We start from the raw sequence: 24,116 nt of genomic DNA, 5'->3' as shown, positions 1-24,116 counted from the left end.
TGCAGTAGCGCTTGCTCGGCCTTCTTCTGCGACGTTGCGTCTTGTCGATGGCGTAGAATTCTTTCCTCCGACAAAGGTCGGTCATCCAACTTGTTCAGCGCGTTGCAAAGAGATAGTCGCTGTGCACTGTACTGAGGGCAGTCGCAAAAAATATGTCCAATTGTTTCTGCGTTGCCACAGTGGTCACAGGCTGCGGTGTCGGCCACCCCAATGCGGGAAGCATAGGCGTTGGTAAACGCAACGCCCAACCACAGCCTACGCAAAAGGGTCGCGTCTGCTCGGCGAAGCCTCGATGGGACTTGAAGACTTAATGTAGGGTCAAATGAGTGCAATCGAGCATGTTTGAAGTATGGCTCATTCCATTGTGACGTGGTGCGTTGGTGAGCATGGAAACGGAGCTTCCGTGCAGCGTCTGTCCTAGAAAGCGGTAGCAACAGTTCATGGTCTTCTGCGTGGGCTGAGCGGGCAGCATGATCGGCCCGTTCATTGCCGATGATTCCGCAGTGACTGGGTAACCACTGAGAAGTGATTTGATGTCCTTTCTCGGTTAGATGGTGTATAACCTCTGCTGTCTCTAGTACCAGCTGTTCGTGCGGTCCGCGGCGTAAAGCTGACAGTAGAGACTGCAGTGCCGCCTTCGAGTCGCAGAAAATAGTCCACTTGTGCATCGGCTGGTCATTGACAAATTGTAACGCTTTACGAAGGGCTGCCAGTTATGCTGCCGTCGATGTTGTTGTGGGAGACGTCTTGAATTTAATTGTCGTAACCAACCTCGGTATTACGACTGCTCCGGTTGAGCTGTTCGGCAGGACAGATCCGTCAGTGTAGATGTGTATGAAGTCTTGGTACTTTTCGTACAAGAGAAGTAAAGTGAGCAGGTAGAGCCCTCAAATGTGTAAGGGAACCGATCTTTCAAAGGCTCTCCTTTTTTTGTTTTCGTGTTTTCCTTTTTTTTTAATTTGACAAGCTCTACGCGCAAATCACGTGCCAGTTCACGAGCCAGAAATGTTTCACAATGACACTACCTTTCTTTGTTTTTTTTTTTTTTCATGTTCAGCATGACTTGCGTCAAGACTTAAGAAGAATAAGAAACTAAATGTCAGGTTAGCACTAACGGAGAGGTGTGCGAGAGGTTTGCGTTAACATTGCGTCTGCCGATGGGGTACCCGCTGTGCCGAGCAAGTCGCCGCCTGGAGCGTCGTCAAATCGAAGAATAGATCGTTTCTCAAGGCTAGAAGCTTATATGTCTAAAAGCTCGCACCTTGATGATCCATGCGTGAAATAAGACGGACGGCAAACTGTTAGCATTGTGAAAACGCACGAATCATCTCAACGCGCTCGCTTGCATTTTAGTATTCATAATACATTACCTTCAAGCCCAAGTTTCAATGCTGGAAACCAATGTCTCTTTGACAAACTTCACAAACAAAGGCAGCTGACCAAACTGTCCGCGCTTACACTTGAACTCCTTTAGCCGTTTTCGAGCTCACAACGCGCTCAACGAAGCTTCAGTGAGCGCCGGTGATGGTGGGCGCTGCGTCTCGGATCCCTAAACGGATTAGTACGATCTGGCTCCAGGCGCTCACTGCGAGGCGAATCATCCGCGCTATCTGTGACCAGCACGCTTTACAGATCAGCATTGTCGTTAATGACGCCGCTTAATCCGGTGAGGCGGCTTTCCCAGTTGCCACCTACTTTCACGGAAAGGGTTACACCGCGAGTTCTGGGGAACGGTGAAGTGTATTCGCCAAGAGATTAATCCTCAGCGTCAACCCGCGTCTTTAGGAGTTATCGCCAGAATCTTCGGAATGACACTTCATTGAACTGCGGGTGAAGGCGTTAACGTGGTCTCTGCCCGCGTGCCACACGAGTCGTTATTTGCGTAAGCCTTCATTGTGAAACTGTGATAGCTAATGCGCATTAAAATACGACAACGCTGTAAGAACAAATTTTGCTTTTTCAGTGCAATATAGGAGAGTGGGGAAGGGAATGGCGCAGCAGGATAACTTTTTCTTCGTAGTATTGCCGCTACAGATACGTAGAAATCATGCCACAAAGATGTTCACAAGCTGTCGACGATATATATGAGCGAAATATAGTGAGCGTGTTCAAAGATGGCATGTATACAAGGACTTAGCGTAGTGATTAGTTTAGGCTATAGGATGGAATCTTAAGGTCATGCAAAGGCTTTATTAAATGCAAACTGCGAGAAGTTCATAACTGGTCCAAAGTGGTGTTCGCCACGTCTGCATTTGTATTCCTTCTGTTATTTGCAAATGTTTGTTTCCTTTTCATTTTATGGAGACAAACATTATGCTCACATACTGCACAGCCGTCATCATCGCCTTAAGCCCAACAGACCTAAGATTTTACAGCGAAAGCTGTTATGAGATCATTTCACCGGCCGTTTTTGGCGCCGTAGTTGTCCGCCGCCCCCGCCGCCGCTGCTGCCGCCGCCGCCGCCGCCGGTGTCCGTAACCAGTATCGCTCGAAATAAGAAAAAAAACGAAATAAGAAAAAAATTCCAGGATGGAACGAGGTTTGAACCAGGGCCCTCTGCGTGGGAGCCCAGTATTCAACCTCTGAGCCATGCCGGTTTTTTTTTTTCTTTATTGCCTTGCAAGTCAAGACTATTTACATACTCGTGCTTGAAACAGCTTTGCAAAAAGGTCCTATACAGGCTTCATGTCGGGAAGGAACCACATTAGCATATGCAATATAGCGTGGTAGAAGAGTAAAATAAGCACCAAGCGTCGCACAACGCGAATTCTGTAACCAGGCGTCACACAATGCGAATTGCGCAACGAGTAGGTTGTTGAATGCTTCCAACCAAGAAGGTTTAAACCTCCTTGCTTCCAACCCATTACAGGGCTCTGCCATAATTCTTCGTCGTCATCAGGCAGAGCATCAACAACGTGCGCATAATGCCTTACATGCGTTTAGCAGGTACCTCGGCTCTCCGTAAAATGACGAAAAATGGCACAGTGCCTGTTGCCCTACTTCTCAAAAATTACGATGATTTATAGCGTAGTGGGTTCCTCGCAAATGCACTTGTATTGGTTGCCAAGGAAGCCCATAGGCGCATGATCCATTTCCTCGGGGTCTCAGTAAAATTACAAGGATTTAGAGCGTAGTGGGTTCCTCGCAAGTGCACTTGTATTGGTTGCCAAGGAAGCCCATAAGCGCATGATCCATTTCCTCGGGGTCTCAGTAAAATTACAATGATTTATAGCGTAGTGGGTTCCTCGCAACTGCACTTGTATTGGTTGCCAAGGAAGCCCATAAGCGCATGATCCATTTCCTCGGGGTCTCAGCAAAGTTCTTCGCCCTTCCCTCCGTCTCTCTCCCACGTCAACGCATGTTATACAGCATGACGGGAGAGGGAAATAGCGACCGGGCGTCACCCAATGCAAATTACATAAGTGGTGGGCCGTTTAAAGCTTCCAACCCGTTACAAAGGGCTGAGCCATAATTCTTCATCGTCATCAGTCGTCGCGTCGGTTGTGTGCACATAATGCCTACAGACGTGTAGCTGGTGCCCCGCTTCTCCGCAGAATGACAAATAATGGCTTAGTAGGTGCTTCCAAACTTCACAGAAATTGTGATTTATGGCGTAGTGGGTACCTTTCTAGTGTACTTGTATTGTAGCCCCAGGAGAGCTTACAACGGGCTCTAGAAACGCCGCTCCTCCAGCTTTCGCTGTGACTGTGCTGCGGTTTCAGCGCAGGCCTGGCGTCTTTTTTACGTTTAATATTAGATAGCCAATGCTAGATAGTACGTCTTTGCCTGTATGCATTGTAACAATAACCGTCCAATTATCTAGTTCGAATATTATCCCACCGTACGGAACTTCGACAAGCCGGTAATTCTTATTAGTAAAATTAACCTTATACTTTTTCAACCAGGCAGCGGCATTAGTCTAGTGGCTGGTAAAAGCAGAAACGCGAGCCGTCGAAACGACCCACAAGCGCGCCTTATAATTAGAACGCATTGCCTTTTTGCACAAGCCGACTGCGTAATGAGGTTTAGCCAAATAGGCACTCTCCGCTCAAGGGCAAAACAGGCATACGCGCTGACGCTTTCGCTCTCTGCAGACAGCTGAGAGAAGATGGCGGCGCACGCTCAATTTGCATGCATTTCCGAGTGGCCTGAGAGGCACGAGTCAGCAGCGAGATCCGCGCTGTGCTCTCGCTGGGTGTTGCTGCACCTCTGCGAGCTAAACGGCGCCGAGCCATTGTCGTCCCACTGCCTGCACCGTTCACGCATCGCCGCCACAGTCCTTGTCCAAACTGCGCATGCGCTTTGTACGGCCGTGCGCTGTAATTAGCGCGTCGAGTTAGGCCAATTTCAGGACGCGTGGTCTGCGGAACAGCGGGAACTGCGGCACACTCTGGTTTCGACATTACTTTAAAACTTGTGAACTCCCCCGATATCGTTAGTCGCGTCGTCGCCTTGGTCTTCACCAAGGAATCCTAACGAGCCTTATGAAGAAATCAGGCCCTGTGCCTTTACGTTGAAATAGATTACACGAACGCTTGATTTTTTTTTTCGGGGATGATAATGAATGAATAGAGGTAATGGAGTGTGTAAAGAATGGGAGGAAATGAGAATTTTATTCTGGAATCGCGTTTGGCTCGACACACGCTGTAGACGTTGGAACCGTTGTAGTAGTATGTCAACACTGCGAAAGTTGAGCGAGTGCCGCTGTTTTTCCACCAACGGAGTTTGAATTAACAAAGCAGAGTAAGGTAGGAAGGGCTAGGGAAGTCCAGGAAAGAACAACTGATATGACAGGCTGCATGATCAAGTGCCTACCGTTTTGATCCAAATAGCGACTAGGAGATGAGCTGAAATTTTTAATAAACAGTCACATGCAAAACAAGTACAGGAAGTCAGAGAGGTGGTTTCGTCAGAGTATGCCGCATTTTGTTAACAGAATTGCGTAGTCGCGCACTTCTGCCATAACAAGAGTGGTCACCTCCTCCCTATAGGTTTCTGAGCAAAGTGCGATGTTGGGCTACTTGGTTCATTGCTTGAAAATCTGGTTCTGGCACAAAGTAAATAAAAACAACGTGCATATCTGCCTTTTGCCAGAACCACATCTTATAAATTTCTGAACACAGAAACTGCAATAGACAGCCTATGTCATCTGCATGGGATAGTGATGACAAAAAGCACTTCCGAACAGCCATTCTCATCACACATCCCCAGTCTTATATTCTACTCACACATAATATTTAATTTGCAGAGTCATGTGTCTACCTGCTCTGTTATTTCCACTACGTCGCAGAAACCTTTGCGTACGGTACTTAATACATGACTGTCATATCCCTCTTTTCCGGCTTTACAACGTTTCTATGACTGGGGTTGCTTAATATCAGTCGAAAGTGACAAGGCATTACTAAATTTTCAATTCTAACCATTCTTAATGGCCGACCATTTTAGGGCGATGCTCCTTATTGTTGAGAGTTTCTGTATCCATATTTATAGAACGTAATGTTAGGAGGCAGAGTGGAGCTCGTTCAGAACGAATTTGTATTTTTTTAATGGTAGATATTACTGAACAGTCTGGTTCCGTTAAGTGGCACCGGCGACTTCTTGTCGCATAACAAACAAAAAAGGAGTCATAACATGCGTCTAAAAACACTGAACACAAGTCCTTGGCACCGTAGAACATAACCAAATGACTACCCGTTTCATATGCGAGATTCCTTTATTTCTTGTGAATATATGGCCTGCGACTTCTTCACTGCAGGCTCTAGATAAACCAATAATTTGGCTCCCATAAACGCACGTACGTACAGCTTCAGTGCATCATTTAGTGTCTTAATAGTATCCCACAGTCACCCCAAGTTCGAAGCAAAGGCACGACGGGAACTCACACACCACTCCCAGGCATTGCAGCCCTGTGAAAACCAGGCGTCGGATATATCCGACACCTGGTTTTCACAAGGCTAGTGGTTTCCCCCTATAGGGGGAAACCACTAGCGAAGCTTCTTGTACCGGTGAGTGCCGGCGGTGGATTTCAAACCAGCCACCTCCCCTAGCCGAAGCGGACACCCCGTACGCTAGGCCGCGACTACGGTCACCTGTGGAAGTGAAGACCATTTTTGAGAGCGAGAGAAAGAAAAATATTTTTTGTTTCAAGCGCCGGAGCGTTGTATTTACCCTTGGCAGGCGGCTGCCTCACTTCAAATAGAAATTGCCATTTCCTGCGGCCGTGCCTGGTTCACCGGCTTATGTTGGTCGTCGAGAATCCCGCTCGCGAGCGCGGCCCCGTGGTTCTTCCCAGTCCTTTTCTCTGTTATTTTCTTCCTTTGCGTTTTGATCTTTAGGATTGGGTCAGTCCAATAAGAGTACGTTTGCAAAAACGCACTCGACTCTCTACTGCAAGTGAAATTTGCAGTTAACAGTTCATAGTTCATACTCCACCTGTTTAACAAAGTCATTATTTACCGTAAATAAAAGGACGCACTACTTCTTTTTAATCCAGAATCCGTGAATAAATAAAAGCAGAATTCTTCGCACTGGAATATTACAACTTCTGTCGCCGTGCTGCGCATTATATTGTTTCATGATAACTTGAACTTCATATTTCCGTGCCTTACTGTGGCAAATTCTGAAGAGTCGTTGAAGAAAAAAAAAATATTTTAAGAACTTTCTTGAGCCATCGTGAGCCTTATTAAAGAAAACGTCCACATCCTGCACGCAAAAGAACCTTGCAAATCCATCAAAGATGAGCAGAATTCTACAAAAAACAGCGGACTCCACTGTAAGCGCTCCTCCTCCTAGGGCCTTGCTGTCCTTAATCCCCTCCCCTATACAGAGTACCATGTAGGCGCCTTTCGGTACGCCGGCAGAATTCTATGTTTTTCATTAAAGAGCTCTCTCTCTCTCTCTCTCTCTCTCTCTCTCTCTCTCTCTCCGTGAATGCCAACAAGAGGAATCTGTTGACTAAAAGGCAAAATATAAAAAAAGATTGTTGTTCTGCTGCAGCAACCCGGATTAAATTTGATCCATCTATAAACTGTATAGCGGACTTTCATTCACCACAACCAATTGCGCGCCACAGCGTTCTCAAAAACAAATACTATAAAATGTCCGATGCTTGCAGTTTTCTACGCACTGAAAACAAACATACCAACGGTTCATGACAATCTGAAAAAGTGAAAAGGATATAAACGCCCTTAGAAACAGGGAGAGCTGCCCTCAAAATTACTCATGTGCGGCTCTCCTCTCACTCCGGGACCGTGGACTCCGAAGACGAAAACCGAAAATATGAGGCAAGATAAGCAAATGACAAAGATTGCGTTCTACCCACTTCGCCCTTGTCGTTGTGGGAGCGTGTGCGTGCGTGTGTTCTCAGCCACTCAGTTCGAGTGGATCTCCGTGGTGAACCAGAGACCGCGCACAGATGAAGAGCGCGTCTTACCGATGTTTCTTGAAGGCTGCTACTCGATCTCCTTGCAGGCGCACTTAAGAAAGCAGGCCAAAAAGGATCTATACAGAAGCAATTTAGATGCCCTTACAAAGGATGGCGTTGAGCCTGCCGCTGCCGAGGAAGCGGATAAGTTTGCTAACTCGCAAAGAACTCAGTCTTATTGCAATCTGAGCATTTCTTCAATGTTCGATGGTTAAGATGTGCAGTACTCACGGATTGAAACGCGACATCGGTATTTTTTTAAGATAATGACTGCTATGAGCAATTACTCGTGATAATTAACCGCGTAATGTCGCTGTTAATATGGCCGCTGGCGGTACTGTTGGCATTTTGAAATTTTTAATGCAACAGCTGCGCAACAGAACCACCATAAGCTGTGGAAACGAAAAAGAGACATACTATAGACCGCCCCTGTACGTTTGAATTCCGCTGGGTGAATTCCAACAGATTTGCTTACACGTCTTAGACATCTCTAGTGTCTGCAAGTAAGTGTTTATATGTTAATCACACGTGTTTCTGCATTCTTGCATTGCTTGACATGCTTACTGACAAGGAAGGCTATTCATGTGTGAGTGCATCAAGGTGCTGTTAGTCTGGCATTAAGAAACTCTTTTCGCTCGAATTTTCTCAGGCCTACTGCTCTTCCCCTGATGCAAAAATATCGTCACAAGTAAACACAAGCGTATCAAATTATTTGAAAGGACGATAAACTGCGACTTTTAAGAGCTAAGCTGTTTAGCAAATCGTTCCTTGTCCGACGAACCAAAGAACTATCGTCATCATAAACGGGTACGTGCCGAAGAAATTGGGTAAGTCCCACTACTCACCACTGGTCCACTAAAAATGAAGAAGGCAACAGTTAGCCCCACAACAAATGGCTGCGAAGCGACGGCGGCGAGCCGAAGACCTCCGAGTGCGTACAACAACAGAATACTAGGCAACGGGAAAGGCAACTGTGGCTACGAGAAGACCCCTAAGCGATGGAAGGCCTACGCCAACGACGACGTGCCCGTAGATCTACGAGAGGTGCGAACGCTTGGTTTCAGCGCGAGAATCTGTGTCTGTAGTTTGGATATGCGTGTCGTGTCTGTGACTGTCTGTGGTTTAACTCGAACCTCTCTGCGCCGCAAATCAACGTAGAAACAACCTGCATCACCTAGCTAACGCCTAGAAACAACCTATAAGCAACCAGATTAGTCTTCAGAATCGTCCAGTTTCGCTGTTTCAAGTGTTGCGCGTCTTAGTGCAAGATTCGCCATTTTTTCTTGTTCAAGCGCAAATTAAGTGACCCCCAAAAAAATTTGTGTTCTTCTTTGTGCATAAGAATGTTCATGGCGTCCATAAATTGTGATTAACCTGCTAGAACATTTGCGGTGTGAGGGAAATGTGGTTCGTCACATATGCGGAACGTCCTTCCCTTATCCAGAAACGTCAGTGAATAAATAAGGCAATAAACCGAGATTTGTGTGCAACAGCATGAAGTTCGCAGCGTCGTCCTGGTTCTATGCATTTGTGAAAAAAAAATAGTTATCGTGATTTTTACATAGCGCAACCTGCGTAATCACTCGAGGGCCATTACACTTTGTATATAAGGGTTCCCACGTGGTATAAGCTGCATGACTCTGTAACTTTAAAGGGAAGCTGAAGCACTTAAAAAAATGACTTTGAAGTGGATAACCACAGTTTGACCCCTGCCGAATTGGAAAACCGATTTCAGTTCTCAAAAGTGACCGCATATACTTTTTTTTGCAACAGGTTGAGATGCTGAGCAAACGCGGGGACGTCATCTTTTGCACTGCACGTTATCTGCAGCAGCGGCGCTGTTAGAGCGTGGCATCCGCGACTAGATCCGGCAAATGGCGCGCAGACGGAGCTAGTCACGAAGGCCACGGTTGAAGATACGAGACGCTTCTTCACATTGCGCTCGGCTGTTTGTCGTTACGGCAGACATTGTAATCCAGCTGCAGAACTTCCAGCGCCTCTATATTTACTTGAGCCTCGAGCACATAAATAGCACTCTCGCTGTTAGTTCGAATCAGTGAGCGGCGGGAACCATCTGTTGGAGTGCAGCGCGGCTCCGCCAATGGTACCGAAGATGACGTAGTTCGTTTCCACGCCCACACTTTCCGCGCGCTCGCGTGGGCGGAGCAAGACAGACTTTTCTTTCGCGTATTTTCAAGTTCCTGCTGCTACAAACAAGGAAAAAATTACGACATCGTTGACACTAATGTCGGTCTTTGTTAAACACGAAGTTTTCCTCAATTCTAAAACCACTTATGCTTCCCTTCAATAACTATTAAACGAAATAGATGTGCAGAGGCCGTACGCTGCGGTGACTGGCTTAAGCGAAGCTATTCACTAATGTTTGCGAAGGGCGCTGTCCTCGTTTAGCGACTATTTGTAAGATCAGAGCTCAAAAGTAAGTTGGCTACAATACCAGCGCGGAGTCTCGGTATGCATCGTGACTCTCGATTACGCTGTCCGAACACATAATGACCAAAAAATTACGATAATGAAAGGATAAAATCAAAGTGAGGATACGGGGCATAGTTACTTTTAAAACAATGGTATTAGCGAAAGTTTGTATCAAAGTATTCATCCTTAATTATATAACAGCCTCTTTGTCTTACTTATACAGTACTGTCCACTGGGTTTCGTTATGTTATGCTAAGCTCTCCGCACAATGCTACCGTAAATAAAAAAAACAGAACATTAACAACGCTTGTCCCAACACAAAGAACTAACCCTTATCAAACCGCTACGTGGTGTAGTTTAATATGCAAGTTCTTTTTACACCAAGTTCTCAACACTAATGTCACAGAACTGACTCGCTCTAAAGAGGAAGGTGTGCGTTGCTTGTGTGTTCTGTATGCTATCAATCCTCACGGCTGGCATCGCATGTCGCGACGAAGACACTTAGAAGTGGGCTCAAGTCCATGTGGCAAGAGAAAAAGTAGGTGGAGGAACGGCATTTCTGAAGGCCTCGTCTTTCGCTTTCGCGGAGTCTCAGAGTGAGTCTCCAAATTTTTTACGGGCTTGAGAGCACTTGTTTCCAAAAGAAGACGGCCCTGATTTGACGGATGAATGCACAGAATAAACTATCTGCGCTTCGATAAACTTCTTTAGGATTGGATAAACTACCCTTATTTTCTCCTCCTTTCATTCCACATCCCCGCAAGTGCGGGTCGTTCCGGCTAAGAATAAATCACGTCCTCTCTCGTAGAAGGCTACAGGCTCGGACTGAGCATTCAAGATGAAGAAGAAAGGAGTATCGGAGTCAACATCGTTCGCTGGCAGAGAACGCAGCAGAGCTCGGAAAAGAAGAGAATTAAACAGCCGGCTTGAAGAGCGAGGACACGAATACAAGCATGGAAGAAGCTGAAGACGCCTTCGCTGAGACATTGTATCCTAGATCATAGCATTTTATGTGACTGAGGCGATCTCTTTATTCCTTTCGTTTCGGTGCCAGTGTTTAACACTTGCTAAACAGTGTGAACGGAGAAAACGCGAGTAAAAGAAAACATATACGCTAAGGCAAAAATGCGCGGACGTCTCAGAAGTGTCTCAGCAGACCAGAGGTGATCAGAAGTGTATCAACAGGAAGTACCGGAGGCCAGAAGACAAAAAAGGCACAAAAACAAAGCTCGCTTTCGCTGAGAAGGCGTCCTTGTTTTCCCATTTTGTAGTCGCACTGGCAAGACTGAATATCTAGATGCAGAAGGGCTTTCGCTTGCTGACTGTGTCAGGATAGCAGAGCAATAAAAGAGCTGACGGTGCTAAGGAAAGAGAGAGTGCAGGGGAGCATAATGAGTACGCAAGGGCAGCTCTGGCCATAACGTAACGTAGCTTTCGCTCGCTCGCTTCAGCCCAAGGTCTGTACGCGGCAGTAGCGCTCTTCGCGCCTTTTTTTCTCTCGACCTCCAGCGGATCCGGTCTGAGCGTGGCTGCCTAACATCCGACGCGCCGCCATTCAGTAAGCCCAGTTATTGGGGTGGCACGCAGATGCGTGGGTGGTGTTGGGAGGCCACTGATGGAACGAGGAGGGCCTTCACCGCATCCGCCGTCCCTTCAGCCGTGATGCAAAGCCGGCGACTACAGTTAGTAATGAAAGAGAGTCGCCCCGCTTAGGTTTGAAGCTAACGATTGCTCTGCTAGCTAGCTTAGCGTGCCTCCTGAAATTATCCTCCGGAGCCGCGCGTGTCGATTCGAGCGTGTGACGTCATTCGCCCTTCGTGACTCCCTTTGGATGGCGTATGCGGACAGCGGAACGCGTGTAGGTGGTATAGCAGGCAGCTGTGGTCGTACATGGACGTGGAAAGCGTGGCGTGACACTGCGAAAAGTTCAGTCTAATTGAAGCGGCAGTGTTGTGCGATATGCGTTGTTATTTGTACCCTTGTTATTTGGTTTTACTGGGAGCGTTGACACACTGTGGAGATGTTTTAGCGATCAAGGCTCGTATTCAGAAAAGGCTCTTGCACTTAAACCTGCCGTAGCTTTTGCGGTGAGGGTTTGCTTCAGATTTATTTAGTTCATTTTTAACATAAGGCAGGCTCCGAACTAAATTTCAAGACTCTGTGTACTGAAGCCGGACATACTATTAGCGAAGGTGCTTGGCCAATAGGAAGGAGCGCCAACAAAGGAAAAGGTTTCTGACGTCAACCAACTCCCCCTGTTTTGGTTCCACTATATAGTTTGTCCCAGTTATCCAGTTGTCTTTAGAGAGGATGTTGTTAAGCATAGCGCCAAGCCAATCTAATAAACAGATGTTGAGGAAGCAGCTCACAAAATTCAGACTCACGCGCATATAAAGAAGACGCAAACACAAGCGATGGCATCAACATCATGGCTCGCCAACTAGCCCACCAGTATATATTAACTAATAAACAGCTATTTTTGATAAACGCGCATACAAGAGCCTATCATGCAGAGTGGTCCAAATGGTTAATGCGGCATGTTCAGGTCGAAATATCATTGACATAAAAGTTAATAAAATAGCGGTTGCTGTTTCAATGTTATTCTAATTTATAATGTACCCGCCGAAATTAAATTCAGATGGAATGCAAGGTTTCTTTATGACTCGTCACGACATCGGGCAAATATAGGAAGTCGTCTCTCATTATGTCTTATTTCCACGTTCCTCGCGCTCTCTTCTTCTTCTATCTTTTTTTTTTCTTGTGTCTTGCTTGCTTTTCGTAGCTGTGCAGCTTCTACTTACTATCGGGCCACTTCTGCGCAATCGTGTCACAAACTTTACAAATGGGCAGTCCCGTTTTCACGGCACGATTTCTCGCACACTCCTTTGTCAGGCGGTCGCCATGCTCATGGCCATTCCCGTCTTAGTCTGGCCTATACTCTCTTCCTGTCTCATTCACGACGGTACCATTCCCGGATGCGGAGCGGCCTTCTTTCTTTCTTTCTTTCTTTCTTTCTTCTTTCTTTCTTTCTTTCTTTCTTTCTTTCTCTCTTTCTTTCTTTCTTTCTTTCCTGAATGACACCATCCATTACACAGACGAGCCCGAGGTCACACAGACCTGACCCATTTGGAATGGCCACGTCTATGAAGAGACGTGGTAAGAGAGTGGGGAGTAGGGCTGCCATATAATCGATAGAAATGGACGACAACTTTGATTATAACAACGACTGTCGCCTCCGCGAGACGGTCGCGCATTTGTCAGCCTCCGGGAAAAAAGGAGAGCTGGAAACAATGAAGGCACACGTACACCCTTCTTGTAGGGCCTTCGGAAGGGCTCTATCAGCAAGAATTGCAACACTGACTAGGAAAAAAAAAAGAAACGCGCTTTGCAGGACCAACAACATGTATTTAACGGGTGACCTCAAAGGAAACGTTATCGACAAGACAACGTCGCGCCTCTAGTTTCGATTTTGTCCACGGCTTTATTACCATCAGGAAGTTACGGGCTAGGCTACCGACGTCCCAGTTTTGCTGCGTGTGTTTGTCTCTTGATGTGCAACCTGGTTAACCTCCCTGCCTTTCTTTTATCTCTCTCTCTCTCTCTCTCTTGCTCGCCAATATTCGCAAAGTGACGAATGGTATTTCCAGACGCCGCGACAAACTCAACTTAATTATCAGCTTTGCGTATGCATCCATCCTGCCTATACATTCTCATCACCACTCCTCAGAACTTTTTGGCGAAAAAGCAGAAGGGTAACGTCGAATGCAGAGCTAGTATCAACATTATAAGCTAAACCTAAAAACGAATCACTTGGGGCTTTGTTCTGGCGATGAGAATAACGTATTCTTTATTAACATCACATGCGATTACCACAATCAGCTGGCACATTCCTTGATCAGTAGTTGGGGACCTCTCATCGAAACGGCCACCGCGTTGAAAAGAGGAATGACTTTACCACCCTTAGTGTGAACTGTTGATCGCGCAGGTGCGGAGATTGACCAATGAAACTAGGGCACCAAGGGGCGACGTACAAGGCGAGTAGTTGCCGCTTGTCTAACGTATAGGTCATTCATAGGCGTCCCACGAAACAACAACCTATGCCGAAGGGCTGCATCTCTTCTGGAAACTCTTAATGCAGGGAATGACCTTAAGTTACATGCAAGAAGATAAATTTCTTCAAAAAGCCTCGCCTTGAATGATTTCGCCAAAGGGTCGTCCTCAGCACAATTTTTTCTATTTTTGTAGCGCACGTATTGTATCGCTACACATTCTCCTCAATCGTCTCAGTCGAGAAAAATCGGCTGCTTGAGTGCATAACCGCGTTCGATCGTCCTTATTTCTGACCCAATTCAAGTGGCCTCAGCTGACAAGTCCCTCCATTTTAGTAAGCCGTAAATATTACTTGCCCTCTTCTTCCCTACCCCCCTCACAACCTACATCGTTTTGCTGTCTTCGCTTTGTTTAAGAGAGAAGACCATCGTTAAATGTAGAGGACGAACAGTAAGTAACACGAAATTAAGGACGCGGTTGAAGGCTCATGTCGGAGTGAGAGAGAAAGCGTGCGTGCGTGCGTGCGTGCGTGCGTGCGTGCGTGCGTGCGTGCGTGCGTGCGTGTGTGTGTGTGTGTGTGTGTGTGTGTGTGTGTGTGTGTGTGTGTGTGTGTGTGTGTGTGTGTGTGTGTGTGTGTGTGTGTGTGTGTGTGTGTGTGTGTGTGGTGTGTGTGTGTGTGTGTGTGTGTGTGTGTGTGCTGTGCGTGCTGTGCGTGCTGTGTGTGTCGTGCGTGTGTGTGTGTGTGTGCGGAGGGGGGACATCTGCGCGGGCTCCCAAAGATAAGGGGGGGGGGGAGGTGACGAACCACTTCACACCGAGAGGACGCACCATGACAGGGCTGAAAGACCCGCCGCCGACGGGTCGTGAATATTTCAGCACACTTTTCAGCAAACCGCCGGAGTTTCCCTGCTCGGCAAAAAAAAAAAAAAAGAAACAAGATCGCACGCAGAAACAGTGTACTTCAAGGACGGCATCAGGCTAAAACAAAAAACTAAGAAAGAAAGAAACGAAAATAGTGGGGCCATTACCTTTGCTTGCGGACGATGCGTTCGCAGAAGGGGACGAAAGATGGAATAAAACACGAAAAGATGGGAAATGATCGAAAGTACAAAGGAAAACTACGCACGTGTAATAACGGCGAGTGCCATGCTTGGGGCAGCTGCCATCGACCGTGAGGTTTCTCTCTCCGGACGACCGCTTTTGTTTCCTGCGCTTCATCTGCCGTTGCGCGTTTTATGTGGCATCGGAGTTTCCTCTATGGACATTTCTTAAGCTCTTTGCATTATTCTCCTTCACGTCCTTGCTGTAGCGGCCATTCCGCGATTGTACTTGTACATTTGTTGTTTGCTCTGTGCTTTTCTCCGGGATAACAGTCAAGCAGATAGGGTAGTCTTCGGACAACCATTCTCTCTTATGGCTTCCGACTGCTCACGTTCGGTGCACGGCGCTTCGGGTAAGGAGGCAAGAATAACTGAGATGGTATGTACGAAGGGAACAGAATTCGGGCTGGGCCGTATATATGTTTATACTGCGCGACATCGTTAGCGACGCTCTTGTTCGCGGTAGACTCACTTCGTGTACTTTATCTGCGAGCATTTCCTTTGATCAGTTATTTCGCTTTGATCTCTCGCTCTGTCCTGTTCCACAGTGGCCTCACTTCTTCAGAGACAGAGAAATAGTCGGAGAAGTTCCCGGCCACTCAATATGTGGAGTCATGAGCAATATGAGAGGGAACACCGAATTTGTGTATAATCAACGATTACTTGTAATGTAATCGTTGAATATACTTGTAACCTTTCGGGCTGCAACCCGCACACAATATATTTTAACGTCAGATTTATGCGCTAGTTGTACCAAGTACATTTTTTTAACTCATTAGTTTTTTTTCACTTGTTAACCTTTTTTAAACCTCCTCGATTTGTGCTGCGTATAGAGATGGGCGGAACGCATAAATTTTGATTGGAAGTATCGTTAGTGCGCACTTTTGCCTGCTTTCCGCACACCTCCATTCACTGAAACAATAAAAAAATTGCTGAGCGATTTGTGATAACTTGAAATGCTAATCACAACTACCGGTGGTAGTAATTCTGCAGCACATTTTGATTTCGCAGATAAAACGCGGGACAGCCGCATGTGCAACGTGAGAGCAAAGCAGCTCTTACAATCGCGTGTCATCATTACGTCTGCAACACCCACTTAAACACACATTACAACGATGGTTCCACTATCAGCCACTCCACTTGGTGCCCTTCCGTAGCAGTCCGCAATAGAAAGCAAAGTGCCCTCCACGCAAGGAGTGGCTGCAGATGTGCAGGGCAGTAAGCGTCGTTATAGTCCAGCCAGCCGAGTCGTAAAAAAAGCTACGCCTCCACTCCCAGTACTCCTTTAGGTATACACACCCGAAGAAAAGAATGCCAGTCTGCTAAAAAAAACGGGAGATCGAGCTTTGTTTCTCCCTTTTCGGGTCGCGGGGCGAACGCCGTGTCGTTTGTTGCTCGAGAGCAAGCGAGGCCACGGGAGGAAAACGCGCTGGCATCCTCTTGGCGCTTTTTCTTGGCCGCGCGTGAACGGCGAGCTTTGTTGTTCGAAAAAACAATAAAACGCGAGAAAGAGAAGAGCCTGGGAGTTCGCTGAGGAAACGACGCGAACTAAAAAAAAAAAAAGTGGACGGAGCTCCCTACGGACAAGGCAGCAAAGAGCAGCTCGGGGCGCACCGCCATAGGCGCCTCGACACGCCTAAGAGCAGGACGCCTCACTTTCTCCGCGAGCTCGCGTCCTGAAGGAGAGGGCGCCCGGAGCAGCGCTGCCAGCGCCGCCCTGACGATCGCGATCCGCTCACTCGGTGCCCGGACGCCTATGCGGTGCGTGTGCGCGCGTGGTCCGTGAAAGACCGCGGATCGAAGCCCGCGACGTTCTGCTTTTGGGGGAGGGGGGCCTCGGCACAGTTTCGCTGTGCGGTGATCGTGGTGGGAGTTGCCGACGGCCTGCGCTAGAAGGAGTGCCTACACGGTGTGGACCCGGCGGCAGCCGCGTCCATGGAGGCAACGTGCCAGCCATGGAGTTGTGTGTCGCGAGCCCCGCCTGTGCCACTTGCGTCGGCAGCAACCAGCGCGGTGTCCGACGACGTCGCTGGGTCATCCTGTTCCTACTCCTGGTCGTTGCCGTGTCAGGTGAGATGGGGGCAGATCTACTGCCGTTACGACGGTGCGTGCGGCGCGTGTACGCGCGCGAATCGTTCTTGCCGCATGGGTCACGCGTTGGTGCGGCTGAGCGTATGCGCGACTGCGTGTGCATGTAGGTGTACAAGCACTTTTAGATGCCTTCAGAGCTGTATGAGTGGATACCGGCTACTACTCTCTCCAACTACCATAAAGCGCCTCGCTCGTAGATACTACGGCCATCCAAGACTTACGAACATACGGGCGGCATCACAGAGCTTTCTTGCACTCTCACTTAACAAGATTAATTTACCTCTCCACCTCGGTACTGCAAGCCTTGCACGCCGTTCCCCAGTGGGTTTACATTCTATATATAGTATGAAACTATGCAGTTGCAGAGAATAGTGACAGTAAGGTGCCGCGTACATCCCTTTGCTCTGGGCACAGAACCTCCTACTATTTCTCGACATGACAGAACCACCAAACGGAGATGTCCAGAGCAGCCGTCCTCGAAATGAATAATTAAAACAATTTTGGCCTCTCATAACTGATTTAGGGAGAACCGGCAAATTAAACATAAAAAGGCAGATGCGCTTGAGGTGGAATCTCGTAACGGTTTCTGTTACGAAAGCCAGTGGTCGATGAAAGAACGCGTCTAGGCCAAACGAAGCTGCAGCGCGAACGCCCCGCAACAATGTTTCTAATGCCACCATATGAACGGCGTAATCCAACTGGGGTGGTATGTTTCTTTATATCTTAAAAGTGTGAGCTTGCTCATATATTGGCAAGTGGTTGGGTTTCGTTGGGTTAGGTTAGATTAAGCTACAACACACTACGTGTATCTGAAAAAGAAGTAAAATGGAGAATAATGCGTACTCTATTCTATGTGTACAGGCGTACGTGTGCATTTTGTCCTGATGGATAGATTTTTGTTGCAGTATTCGTGTTTTAGTGTTTTCCTTGCCTTGATGAGGGATACAGGGATGTATGGAAGTCACCTATCGTACATTAGGAAGAGATCATATTGTATAGTGTGTAACAAACACAATAGTAATCACGAGGGCATTCGTTGCGTTCTAATGGGGCCTACATATCGAGAAAACCAAGCGATATACTTGTCTCTTTTTTTTTTATCAAAAAAAATGTGTGCCGCTTTGAAACTACAAAGCCCCGCCACGGTGGTCTACTGGTTATGGCGCTCGACTGCTGACCCGATGGTCGCGGGATCGAATCCCGGCCGCGGCGGCTGCATTTTCGATGGAGGCGAAAATGTTTGAGGCCCCGTGTACTTAGATTTAGGTGCACGGGCGTCTGTCATAATCATATCTTGGTTTTGGTACGTTAAACCCCAGATATTATTATTATTATTATTATTATTATTATTATTATTATTATTATTATTGTTATTATTGTTATTATTATTATTATTGTTATTATTGTTATTATTATTATTATTATTATTATTATTATTATTTGAAACTACAAACTCATGTTATGAGATGTACTTATATATGAGGTCGTGCAGTTCCTCGAGAGTGTGTGTGTGTGTGTGTGTGTGTGTGTGTGTGTGTGTGTGTGTGTGTGTGTGTGTGTGTGTGTGTGTGTGTGTGTGTGTGTGTGTGTGTGTGTGTGTGTGTGTGTGTGTGTGTGTGTGTGTGTGTGTGTGTGTGTGTGTGTGTGTGTGTGTGTGTGTAAATTTGTTTTACGAGTCAATCATACCTCTAGAGGGAGACTTGAGAATGTGAAGTATGATATTTACGCTTAGCTATCGCTGTCCGTTATTGCAACAGGAGCGGTGCACAGTGTATGTACAGTCACACTGTGCGGGGTTGTGCGCACACAATGCAGTGTTCCGCGCCCTGTAATGTAGCAGTGCACGGTGAAACAGTCAACTTAAACCTCATCCATAGCTGGTATACACGGTATTTCACAGAGAGGAAAAGTACTATAACACAGCAGGTGCGACTCGGCGCTTATGCACGTTGTAACTGCCAAACAAAGTCCCGTCTATCATTCTTATGAATCGTAGTACTTGCAGCAAGCATGGGTAAAGTAGCAGAGAGCTAGCGCCTCGAAATCTTTACGGAGTTTCGAATAACTCGCATGTTCCACGTAATTCTAAGTGCATCTCCTATCCAGATGCGCGATCTCCGCAACCCGCTAGGAATGTAGTTATAGGTGGGGCCAATTACTTGCAGAGATAACCTAATACGAGATTTGCTCTTTTTGCACCAGTATACTACCGTCCGTTTTGTAACCACACTAATTCATCAAGAATTATACTGCAGTAGAATGAAATGGAAGTTGGAATATTTGCACTGTTGATGCAGCGCTGATGCCTCAATTGCATCAATTTCCTGCGGGTCATCTTACCCATTTCTTTTTTTTTTACATTCCTTCGGTAATGGAGTCGAATTCGCAAAGTTTTTCGTTTCTAAGCACTTTTTTTTCATTGAATAACCGGCTTTTCTAACGATATATCTAGCATTACGATTGCCTAAAATATTATGTTACGATCAATTCCGGAGTGAAACATTTTCGTAAATACGTGTGCTGTTCTTTTATTCCTGCAGATATCCGTTCTTTTTCACTTTCATTTCTATAAATGGAAGTCTGTTTCTACAGACGGAATGTGGCGTTAAAATGGCAGTCAGAACCTCAAGGTACGTGTATGTGCCAAAAAACACGAACCGCTTCCGCTTCTTTATCTCATTTTTCGTTTTTGCCAACGCCGTCAAAAAGTAGACTGCCAGACGCGACGCCTCAAAATTACAAAATAAGAGCGGCAGCAGCCGCTTGTTGACAATACGGAGAGTGCCCATTTCTCTCCTTCTTTGCTTTCTTTTTACACAGCATCACTTTACCACTCTATTTTAACGGACGCTGCGTGGCCATTGCAGCGGTTACTTACCCCAACGTGGGACGCGGTAGCGGCTAAAGTGCATTAGCAACCGCTTCTTACACATGAGCAGACGCCAGTGACAAGCTGGAAGAGATTTCGTTTGTGTAGAATCAACAGTAGTACGTCATTCCTCTCTTCCGCTTCCAAGAAAAGAAAATTTACCCATTCCTCTACTTTTTTTACTACTTCTCGTTGTCGAGAGTGGTAGACACTAAGCCTTTGATCAATCTAACATATGAAAGCATCCATCACCCAAGCCTTAGCACCGTAGCAGTTTTCCTTGCAAGCGTGCTTTACCGCACACTTACTATGCTTGCAGAAAAACAAACTTTCAAATACCGACGAACTAACGCATTGTAAATCGCAACAGGAATGCGAAAGACAAAAAGACAAAGAAAGACGAAAGACAAAGAAAGACAAAAACAAATTATGACGGCCATAAATGTCGCAACGTGCCTTTTCTGTGTTTCTTTGTTTTGTGGTGCTATATTATGTTGTATACTGTTGCGCGGTGGTCCGCTGTTCGCTGCCGTGTAGTAAAGAATTTTGACTTGAAGCGCACAGCACACTTCCATCAAAAGCTAACGCCTCTTGTTGTGAGATCTTGCTCTGGGTTTATTACCATCATTCTTGTACACGTTCGAGTGAGCACTCAGTGAAAAGAGAACAAAAAAAAAGAATTCGACCTGCTATATGACACCATCACTCATAGTGGAGCTGACCTGTTCTCTGTTCAAATCATATCAACACTTCCTTTGTCCTTTTTAGGACAAATTCAGGCACGTCCGTGTCACAAACTTTCAGTCTCACATTTACCTCTCGCTCATCTTATAAAATCTAGCGATCACATGGCCCTCGAAGGAAAAAAACATAGGAACTGACAACACTGTGTCAATATAAGACCTCTCGCGCGGTCTCTCCCGTAACACGTAGGTTACGTTAAAGGGACACTAAAGAGAAACAACGAATCGGTTTAGAATGATAAATTGTACTCTGAGAACTCTAATGTCATTAATTTCACCGTCATAGGTTCATTGATAGGGGAGAAAATAAAGTTCAAATTTTGATTTTTCAATTTCGCGCCGAAACCACCGCACGTGGCGTCACGGATTTCAAAGTCTATTTATCGTATTTTGGCGCTATTGGCTCAACGAAATTTCCTCAGACTTGGTATGTTAAGTCTTCGGCCCCCTCAGAGGACAATGCACATCATTTTTACCAATTAGGAACTACGTAGGCCCTAGCAGGTGACGTCAAAATATGTGACGTCATGGCGAATGGTGCGGGAACCTCAAGGTGGCGTCACCACCCACATTTTCTTTTTGCGCGTTTCGTCGCTTACTAAGCGCCTTCTCGCGGCAAGCGTGGTGTTTTTGGTATTGTGAAACAGTAGCTTACTAATACGTGAAAAATCGTTTTGCTCTTTATTGTCCCTTTAAAAAAAGATCTTGAGAGTTGCGTACGCACCAGCTACAATACGTTCATGGCTTGCAGACCATCGTTCATCCTTGAGAATTTGTCCCTGCTCCACTCTTCAAGCTGCTCTCTCAAACTTACATGTCTCCAGTTGCGTTGTCGCAGACAACGCTAATATAGGCGTCATTTATCGTAAGCAGGAGGACATTCAAACCACCCGTAGAAATACCTTCGATGTTTTTATTTCTTTGTTATTTTCAAATGTCGTAAGCCGTCTTCGAGTGCAAAGACACTTAATTTGTTGCTCTACTTTAGTGAACGGAACTTGATATGTGTATTTATGTAAGCCCGCTCAGTGCTGCAGAATTAACTACCGCATTAAGCAAAAAGTTTGAACAAAACAATAGTTTTGAATAGTTCAGGTACGTATTTCTGGATTCCTGGCAGAATAAACACGAAGTAATCACTACTAAGAACTCTGCCTCTCTGAAGAAGCAAATTTTCTAAGCAATTCACTGGGATAATTTTACGCAGTCACAATACAAAAACTTAAATTACGATGACCATCTTTGAGGAACATTCAAAATCGTAGCAGCGAACTTTCAATACGGATAACCGGAATGATTTGGCAATGTGAGACATCGGGAGAGGGGAAAAGGGGGATTGCGAATAAGAGAATTTCAGGTTGGACCTTGACAGTCGACATTGTGGGTCTACTGAGTTGCCTGGACCTGATGAAAATTTGCCTCATTTCAAAGGGGCTGGTCTGTGTAACCAAAGCTGTCGTGAATATATTTACAAAATGTATTTCACCGCATCCAGTAGAGAACTTACAATTACGTGTCAATAAACGCCAAACATCAGTTGCCCTCTCCCTCGTAATGGGGGTCACCAACTACGCAGCAAGCAGACCCAAATGCGCAGCAAGCAAACGCGAGACGTATTGACTGATTCCAAGAATGGCGTACCGGCGGCCGATCTCGGAGGCCACGTTAAGCTTCGTGTAGGTACCGCGGCCGACCACAGTGTCGGCCACGTGTCTGCGCCGCGCCGGCCTGAACTGGAAGCAGCAGCCCATACGGCAAATAAAAAAGCACAGAAAATGCTAAAAGTCATTACGCGAATCACAGTAACTTTTGCGTGGCGCATCGGCCCCTCGCCCTTCACCCCAGTGTAACTTCCATCGCGCTTGTGGAGGCGAATGGCGAGAGAAGGCGCTCCTTTCGTGCTATATCTTCTATTTTAATAAACGGATTAAAACAAAAGCTTTTCGGCTAGAAACTCGTGAGGCAACAGAATCCAATGACGAGGCCATTCTTTGATAACTTATACAAGTGATTCAGAGTCTACTTAGTATTCCCTAATACCTGTGCGGATTAACACGATACAAATAACCATTCTGAATGTAACGCTATCTCTAGTGTTACTTCTACAAAAATACCAAAGAACAAACTTAGTTCATAAAAAGTACCTATTCAATACGCTGTCTTAATATTTTTTTTCCTTCATGGGAGAAAAGAAAGCTCGAGACGTGCTGTCGCTTTGACAAGTCCTTCATCTAGCCTGTTTCCAGTGAAATTTCAATCCCATTCGTGACGAATCAATCTCATGCAAATTACATGTCAGAAGCAGCTCGTACTTTTCCAAACGTTCGAGCGAGACTTGACGTGAAAGTTGGGTTTATTTATTCACCTGCTGTAACTGTCTCGCCGAGCGGCTTCGAAGAAAAACCAATACAGTAGTGCTGTGGTGACTGGAGTCGCACCCTGCGATAAGCAAACGTGGAGATAGAACAATGAGAACGACAAAAAAGGAAAGAAAAAGAACAACCTTCCGCCCTCGAAGAACGCACCTCAGAAAACTCCATGCCTGGGCGTCTCGAGCCACTCGGAATCGCACGGTTCGGGAAGCCCGCATATTGGTTCCTCACGATCGCGTCGATTGCTTTCTCAATCGATCCGGGGGAGGCACATTCCTCGGTCTCGTGTGCAACACGAAAGCAAAAAAAAGAGAGAGAGAGAGAGAGAGAAGAAAAAGGACGTGACGGCGCAAGTGATCGGTTTCGAAGGGGTAAAAAAAGCGCACACATATCGCTAGAACGTCGCACACGCGCGTGCATTCGCATCAAAACATTCCGCGCTCCCATTTTTGTAGAAACGGTCGTAGAAGAGCTGCGTACGCTTCTGAGACAGAAAGCTCGACAACCAGAGGCGCTCATTTAGCTAGCTGCTGCTTCCAGTGGCACGATCGTTGCTTCCTCCGCCTGTTGCCCCAGATAGCAATGACCCGAGCCCTCGGGTCTGGCATCACGCTAAAGGCTTTAGCCAGAGGACTCCGTTATTCCAAGTGCCATCTCTCTCTCTCTCTCTCTCTCTCTCTCTCTCTCTCTCTCTCTCTCTCTCTGTGCAAATCTGGAGCGCTGCGACCGGCTGTCTCCAATCATCATTCGTAATTCCCTTCCTCCGCAACTTCGACCAGGCTACTGCTGCACTCCGCAAAGTGTGCCCATCGAGAATCGCCCTTCCTTATCCCTCCTACACTCACAGCCACCCCCTTCAAGCCCCTCCCTCTCTCCCTCTTTCTCCTATTCTCTCACCCAGTAACGCGCCACTCCCTTACAGCACCACAATTTTTCTTTCCCTCCTCCACTTCTTCCCGTTCTTCCCACATTCTACGCAGACCATTCCGGCCAGACGGCCGGCTGGTCATGCACTCGGGTGACGATACTCTCCTT

General features: G+C 46.6%; 1 protein-coding gene across 2 annotated transcripts in view; it reads left to right on the top strand.

The window, feature by feature from the left end:
• The window catches only part of LOC119393797 (uncharacterized), a 95,753-nt gene that overhangs the window by 9,483 nt on the left and 62,154 nt on the right, over nt 1-24,116 (top strand). Inside the window, exon 1 of one of the 2 annotated variants that reach the window (XM_037660960.2) lies at nt 16,748-17,076. The exons of the other annotated variant lie outside the window; for it this stretch is intronic. Coding sequence (XP_037516888.1) covers nt 16,962-17,076 — 115 coding nt within the window. The 5' untranslated portion in view covers nt 16,748-16,961. Of the gene's footprint in view, nt 1-16,747; nt 17,077-24,116 lie in introns of those variants that run through there. 2 annotated transcript variants of the gene reach the window in all.

The sequence above is a fragment of the Rhipicephalus sanguineus genome, chromosome 5 (genome assembly GCF_013339695.2).
Source record: "Rhipicephalus sanguineus isolate Rsan-2018 chromosome 5, BIME_Rsan_1.4, whole genome shotgun sequence".
NCBI classification, from domain to species: Eukaryota; Metazoa; Arthropoda; class Arachnida; order Ixodida; family Ixodidae; genus Rhipicephalus; species Rhipicephalus sanguineus.
The sequence above is the reverse complement of the archived record's forward strand: the minus strand, read 5'-3'. Positions and strand labels throughout refer to the sequence as shown.